At 47.0% G+C, this 7,759-nt stretch overlaps 1 protein-coding gene across 1 annotated transcript; it reads right to left on the bottom strand.

Moving 5' to 3' along the window:
- Positions 1 to 3,848: 3,848 nt before the first annotated feature.
- On the bottom strand, positions 3,849 to 7,496 carry LOC123427149 (magnesium transporter MRS2-C). The gene is made up of 5 exons (XM_045111124.1): positions 6,861 to 7,496; positions 6,046 to 6,174; positions 5,610 to 5,948; positions 5,457 to 5,504; positions 3,849 to 4,221 (listed from the first exon to the last, which is right to left on the bottom strand). Exons 1-5 carry the CDS (start codon positions 7,395 to 7,397, stop codon positions 3,988 to 3,990), a joined length of 1,287 nt encoding a protein of 428 aa, XP_044967059.1. The 5' UTR covers positions 7,398 to 7,496; the 3' UTR covers positions 3,849 to 3,987.
- Between the last annotated feature and the right edge of the window lie 263 nt (positions 7,497 to 7,759).

The raw sequence follows: 7,759 nt of genomic DNA, 5'->3' as shown, positions 1-7,759 counted from the left end.
AGGAGACCGACAACCTGCGCGTTCTGACCACCGGCCTGATCAACACACAATGAGTCCTTCTAGAGGTTTTGGATGAGCCATGTGTGTCGGAGTTCTATGTGGTTGGTGTTAGGACTCCACAAAACACCTTTTCCTAGTTTGTTTTAACTTTATCGAAAATAGTGCATACATGTCGACGGATAAAAAGACTAATATTAAATGACTAAACGCGTCTAGACCACATAGTCCTGATGGTTACGGACGGTTTGAAGTTCCGTTTTAAAGATGACGTTATACCAAAAAACAACCTAAACTTTTTTATGCCTGGCTAGCCGAAAACAGGGGATGGCAAAAAGTGTCAGCAATGGCGAAACTATGTTCGGGGATTAGCAATTAAGCGAGTTGGAGCCACATTCCTAAGCTTCCATCAAAACTCAAATCCGTGTAACAAATCAATAAACTTAGGCACAAGTCAAATCATACATTGTGTAACCACGTTATATTATTCGCTGCCAGGAGACCGACAACCTGCGCGTTCTGACCACCGGCCTGATCAACACACAATGAGTCCTTCTAGAGGTTTTGGATGAGTCATGTGTGTCGGAGTTCTATGTGGTTGGTGTTAGGGCTCCACAAAACACCTTTTCCTAGTTTGTTTTAACTTTATCGAAAATAGTGCATACATGTCGACGGATAAAAAGACTAATATTAAATGACTAAACGCGTCTAGACCACATAGTCCTGATGGTTACTGACGGTTTGAAGTTCCGTTTTAAAGATGACCTTATACCAAAAAACAACCTAAACTTTTTTATGCCTGGCTAGCCGAAAACAGGCGATGGCAAAAAGTGTCAGCAATGGCGAAACTATATTCGGGGATTAGGAATTAAGCGAGTTGGAGCCACATTCCTAAGCTTCCATCAAAACTCAAATCCGTGTAACAAATCAACAAACTTAGGCACAAGTCAATCATACATTGTGTAACCACGTTATATTATTCGCTGCGATGAGACCGACAACCTGCGCGTTCTGACCACCGGCCTGATTAACACACAATGAGTCCTTCTAGAGGGTGTACAATGATTATCAGGCCATGCTATCCACTCCGATGACGCGACATCACAAACCAGAAAAAAAGGGCGTTCGCAGAACAAGACGATGACACCGTCGTACGTGTCCTCGCCACCGCCAACAACAGTCCCACAACGAACAGCAACGAGAACCTGGGCTGGACAGAATATTAAAAGGGGTCCATCTCTCCTCTTCCACGCCGGAAGCTTTGGTCTCGAGCGAGTCGGTTGAAGATGCGGCGTGCATTTCGTTCTTGCATTTGCTCTGCTGGATGTACATCATGCATGTCATGTGCTGCTAACTGACAGTAGCGTACCAGTGTACCACCACCTAGCTCACAGGTAGTAGCATGTACCGCCGAAGAAGAAGACGCGACGCTGAATTGCTGATCGTTCGGCGAGTACTTTCTTGATAGAACAAGACAGGCCGCTTAATACTACCATTTCCACCGTTTTCTCTTTCGGAGGAGCAGTACCACACACACCTAACAGCATCTTCAACGTGCCCACACATCAAAATGGTCGTTGAGGGCATCTTAAATGATGACCCATAAACCGGACATCACATTCATTCATGAATACAAAAAAAAAAATCAGTCCGCGAATATTGATGTGAGAGACGGCCATCCAAAACTATCAGCATACTATCGACAAGTAAATTAAATTTGAAATTCAATTCCGCAAAGCCGGATCACATCATCGCCTAATCGTAACTAAAAAGAAGAAGCATGTTTAGTTTTTGCATGCCCGATCGTTAAAAAAATACCAGTCAGCTAGTTCGTGTAAAATACTAGATTGTAGTATGTCCTTTCGGACCGGTAGTCCGAACCTCCATACTCAATTTGCCGTCGTGATCGCCTCCTTCTCTGTCATCGCCATCATGCTCAATACTTTGACACGACCTCTTGAATGAGGGATTTTGGTTCACAGTTATGGATGACGGAGACGGAGCAGGACTTGAAATGCTTGTGTTCCTGTAATCATATGTGAATGTTGACCCAAAAGGTTGTGCTCTTTTGCTCCGTGTCATGAATCGGATCGAGGCTATTGGCCAATCATGAATCGCACAATAGTTCGTCCTCCCACATGTTAAAGTGTTTTCCTCTACCCCTCTTCTCTGGATCAGTGACATATTCATCTAGATCATCGTCCTCACCCTCCTCCTCCTCCTCTGTTGTCCGGCGGTCCAATCGTGTTGTTGTGTCTGTGCCCGGCAAGTTGAATGTGTCGGACTGGGTGTAGCCTGGCTGGGTGAATATGCTGGAATGGGTGAATTGTGATCCCGACTAGGAGTATGAGACGACCCAGGTGGGCTCCGGGTCATCCACCTGCCCGTCCTCGTAGCAACCTCCTCCTCCCCCCTCATGGATGATGTCAAACATCTCCCTGTCCGCGTCGTCGTACACATGCTCGCCCGCTTTAGGCATACCAGCGAACATCGTGCGGACACCCAGCCGCTCCACACCCAGCACCCATGTCCGGACAAGCTAAGACAATGAACACTCCAGGAAAAGTAGCGACACCGCGTTGACGTCGACGATGAAGCGCACTTGGCCGACATCGGATGATGGGACTGCCTACCTAGCTGCTTGGTGGCGTAGTAGTACGGAACTTTGTAAGGGTCTGACCATGTCGGCGTTTGTACAGTCAGCGAGGGTGGTGGGGACCCATGGCCCTGGCCCTGATCTCCACCACGTCCATGATCAGCATACCCACTGCCACGTCCGCCACCAACACGCCCTTCATTACCCTTCTGCTTCTTGAGCGTTTTTGCCTTTGCAACCTTCGCTTTGACGCGATGCATTTTGCCGTGTCACCAAGTTGGCCTTCCAGGCAAACGTGATGCTCGGATACTCTGCCACCTCCATCTCCGGTAGGTTCTCCTCCGAGCCCATGCGTCGACGGCAGGAGGGAAGAAGAGAGTGGACAAAAAAGGACGGGAATTGATGACGAGCGATGGGATGGAAGACAAGAGTGAGGGATTTTGTTGCGGAAACAGTGCAACGGCTACAAAAGCACGAACCCACCTCGATTTTGGATGGACCAGAGTGTTGGAGTCCTACGTGCCCACAAAGCCCCTCCAGATTTGGTTGCAGATTGCGGGAAATTTATAATTTGGTCAGGATCAGCGTTGAATGGCTTACGAGATCTGGACAGATACAAAAAATTTGAGGATCGGTGTTGGAGATGGCCTCAGCTCTCTCATGCCCAATACAAACGTCCAAACAACCTGGGCTCAGTCGACCAGTCCATGAAATTTCACCCCGTGGTGTGCCTATTCCCGTCGGACGTCTCCCTTCTCAATGCAGCCCTCTAATTTAAGATCAGATGGCACCCACATAATTTCCGTCATGGCACCCCTCCCCTCCATGTCATGTTTTTGTTCTGAGCGGCCAAGGAGAAGTTGCACACCACCTGAGCAAGGACGAGGCCCCCACCACCTACCATGATGGAGGCACGCACCTCCCATCACGCCGCCATATCAAAGGAGGCCCTCAGCCGCCTGAGCCAGGCACTTTGAGGAAGACGAAGGGTGTCCATGAACACATTCAGATGTGCCATGCACAACTATAAGGGTTTGACCTTTACCTTCAGATCTCTTACATTTGTGCGTGACACGTCTGGATGTGTTCACGGACACCCTTCGTCTTGGAGATGCCCATGCTTATCAGACGGTCCAGACGTGTGACTTCGTCTTGGAGATGCCCATGCTTATCAGACGGTCCAGACGTGTGAAGCTAACCCATTGCGACTGGAAGCTTCAAAACTGAGACCACACGCACACGCTACAGCCAACGCTGCCCCAACATTTGTCTTATCTTCACTGGAACAAAGGAGAAAAATGTATGTACAATTGCACACCAGCGAAGCTTGAAAAATGATGAACTGCAGAATGCTGCTATGTGCAACATGCAGCAGAAGGTTGCAAGAATACATTTTACAAGGGGAAGAACCTCCTCTTCTTAAAGTACCACAGAAGGCAGGCGAATATGACCGCGCCGCAAACACCCGTTATGACGAGCGTCCACTCAAAAGCGTGGGGCATCTTAAGCACGCCGACCCCCTCAAAGTTCATGCCAAAGACCCCGGAGACAACCCCGAAGATGGCCACCACAAACGTAGCAGTGGTCAGCAACAGCTCGAACTGGATCAGTTGGTTCCGGACGTTATCCTGCAATAACAGCATTTGTGATGATCATCATGTAAGCATTTCTTCGGTCCAGATCATAAAAGATGGTAATCAGACACGTGAAAGAATACCCTATTCTCTAGTCTTATTACTGAACCTAACTACAATTCAACGTTCCTGCCATCCAAGATAATCTTAAACCATGAATGCATCTACCATATAGAAAAATATGACTGGCATTATGTATGTAATGTGTCAACCAACGGCCATCACCAGCTATTGTAACATGACAAACACATATCAACTTGCTCCCAAAGAAAGTTTTTGATTGATTCAACATTTGTTATAACTGTCAACTAAGATAGCCTTTTCCCTTTATTCTATCCTTTTACCCCCCCTTCATCAAACAAAGTTGTTTTGTGCAAAGGTCGCAGCATCAAATGACTGGTCAACTGAAACTAGCATCTCGTCAATGTTCTTAAAAAACTAGCATCTCGTCAATGTTCTTAAAAAACTAGCATCTCATCAGTGCAATTAAGAAACTAGAATCTCATCAGTGTTCTTAAGACACTAGCATCTCATCAATGTTCTTATGAAACTAGTATCTCATCACGCCAGGCTATTAGTGAGTAGTGACTATATCAGATCAGCTACTGCTTGTCCTAATTCAGGAACAAAAGAGTGGTCAAAGGAAAAAAATAGCTAAACAAATAAGTAATATATGACAAATAAATTAAACCACATGAATTATTTTCTAGAACCAGGCTATAATTAGTGTATTAATCTGTGTTACTTGTCAACCATTTATGGTTTATAGTGTACTAAATTACTTACTATCTTGCCTATCCTGATGTTCTCACGAACAGTAAAATACGAGTTATTCAACCTCGCTTACTAATGTTTGTTTCTATGTTAACTTATCATTTCCATTTGAGTGGGGGACAAACAACTATTATGGTCTGTCAAGCTGAATCTCTTCATGTGTTTTAATTACAAAATAAACGATATGTGGAGTGCTGGGGTTCAAAAAGAAGCTAATAAGCATGTGAGCATGGTCACAGCATTAACTATCCAGAAATGTGCCACTGAGAAGCTGCATATCAATCTCGTAAATAACACATGTTAACCGGCATATCATCTTCTTGCTTTGATGTAGAACCAGGCAAAATGCAACTTGCTGATTTGAATGAGAAATAACTTTTTTTACATGATTCGTTATCTGAACGCTGAGCAATATGAATGTTCAGATGATAGAGTATGAAATCAGGGGAATATACCAGCTGGATATTGATGAAATCCTCTGTGTCATCAATATACTCCTTCAGCTGGAAAAAAGGAACGTAAATAGCAAAATTCTCAGCCAATGTATTTCTTAGAAGAGAAGTAAAACTGAACAAGAGGCTAATTAAAATACAGTTCATGCTTTGTACCGAAGTTAATTTGCTGAGAGTGTAGTCAATAACCACAAAGTAAGCCTCCAGCAACATTTCCAGTTCTTCTATGTTATATTGACTGCTCTCTGAGCTCTTGAAGCTGCTGTGCCTGCTTCTAGCAAAACTAAATTGCTTCTCAAGCCGCCGAGGAGCAGGGGGTGAAGAAACTGGTGAAACTGGAGCAGAGGCGGATGTAGCAAACACATTATTTCCAACAATTCCTTGAAGGCCGTCCTCATCCAATGATGATGCTTCCATCCTCATCTTCTTTTCCGTGAGGTACATTTCAGCCATATCACCATCGTCGTCCATCAGTTGCTCTATCTCATCTCTGACCTTAATGGTGAAATTGGATATTTCTTAAGACTGGAAGCGGGTATTGTTAATAACCTAACTAATAAGAGCAGTAAAAACATAATGGAAGTCCATTTACCTTTTGGACCCTCCTAGTCAATGCAACCAGCTTGCTCTTTAGGCGTCGAGCACGCTCCAAGTCAAGGGTACTGATTTTGGCTGTTAACTCGTCTAGCAGTGGATAAGCTTCAGCCTCCAGCTCAACAGCCTGATAAAATTTGCAAGCATTTTTAGTTCTCCAATCAGATGCCAAATCCTTATCCTTGAAACAGCTCAGAAAGTAGAGAGCTCAAATTGCTCATCACATGATTTGTCAGCTGATAACCAAATTTGTAACGTGTGGCTTCATTGTCATGAATAATTGGTGGTTATGGTCAATTCAATTTTCTGGAAACCAAACAGAGCAAAAGAAATTCAGACCAACAATGGTTGACCCAGAACAATGCTGCATTTGTAATAGAGTTGTCATTCAGAAAAGAGGCTGGGCATGACGAAAATTCAAATGGTGACATGCAACCTCATTTGACCATCGATACGTGGCAAACTGAACTTCCTATTATGGTGGATAATCTACTCCATAGCTTATTTTACCATCAGATACCTTCCTGTCAGTAATAGAATACGATCAAGAGGAAATCTACTCTATTCTTTTCATGGTACAGAGTGAAACTGTGGATGTTAAGTAGGAGTACATCATACGGTTCAACCAATCAAACATTGTATGCCACCACAAACTCCCGAAGAACCGGAACTATCAAGCTCATCATGCACCAAAACTGTAGGCTGGTTAATACGCTACTATTCCATTAGTTGAGACAGGAGCACAAGTACATTCTACACCATCGTAGTAAATTACTAGTAGAACGCAAAGGTCTGTAGAGCGCTGTGTGGAACCTGAGCGTCGAGGAAGGAACAGGCGGCTTCGAGCGCGACCTCCAGAGCGATGAACTCGAAGGGCAGGTCATCGGCACGGTCCACGAGACGGCGCTGCAGCTCGTCGACGTACCTCCGCACGGCCTCCTCCGCAGCGGCTCCGCCGTCGGCGTCGGGGTCGCGCAGGACGAGCGCCTCGTCAGCGGTGATGATGCACCGTATCCGCTCGAGGTTGCAGACGACGGCGCGCTCGCGGCCGAGGATGGCGGAGGGGTAGACGAAGAGCGGGTCGAGGAGGCGGAGGTCGCGCGCGGGCAGGTCGAGCCGCCGCATGAGCGCCGGCTTGGCGACCTCCACCGCCTCGGCCGCGCCCGTCGCCGCGTCCACCCGCACCCACGAGCGCCGCCCGCCGCCGCGCTTCTTCAGGCCATGGACGTCGATCGTCACACCGCCCCCTCCCCCGCCGCCGCCTGGCGCCGCGGGCTTGCCGCGGCGGTGGGGGCCGTTCGCGGCGGCGCGGGGAGGGAGGAGGAGGCGATCCTTGAGGTCCTGGTCCATGGTGGCCGGGATCTGTGGTGGGGGCGGCGTGTCAGTGGCGGGCTAGGTAGGTAGGCTGCGGGGAGGTGGAGTGCTTGTGTGGAGAGGAAGGGATCTCCAGCTCCACGGTGGGTGGGTGATCAAGACGAGGGAAGAACATCACATGATTCTCAATGGTGGGCTCGGGTGGGCATGCACGTGACGTGGCACCTTCCCTGTCGTAGGATTTAGCGGGTGTTTTTTTACCACGCTCTTGCGCCTTCCCTGTCGTTGGATCGAGGAGGTGTTTTTCTTTAACACGGTCTTAGGATTCTAGGGTTTCGTCCCCATGCGTGCAAAAAGTTTACAAAACATCATAAACATAATAAAACTTACTTCCTCCC

This window comes from Hordeum vulgare, chromosome 2H (assembly GCF_904849725.1).
Source record: "Hordeum vulgare subsp. vulgare chromosome 2H, MorexV3_pseudomolecules_assembly, whole genome shotgun sequence".
NCBI classification, from domain to species: domain Eukaryota; kingdom Viridiplantae; phylum Streptophyta; class Magnoliopsida; order Poales; family Poaceae; genus Hordeum; species Hordeum vulgare.
This window is presented reverse-complemented; position numbering and strand designations above follow the sequence as displayed.

Excerpts from the sequence above, each read along its gene's own strand:
- LOC123427149 (XM_045111124.1), bottom strand. The coding sequence starts at position 7,397 with ATGGACCAGGACCTCAAGGATCGCCTCCTCCTCCCTCCCCGCGCCGCC. Across the intron at positions 6,175-6,860 it reads GTTCCTTCCTCGACGCTCAG|GCTGTTGAGCTGGAGGCTGA; the intron begins GTTCCACACAGC and ends AAATTTTATCAG. Across the intron at positions 4,222-5,456 it reads ATTTCATCAATATCCAGCTG|GATAACGTCCGGAACCAACT; the intron begins GTATATTCCCCT and ends CTGTTATTGCAG.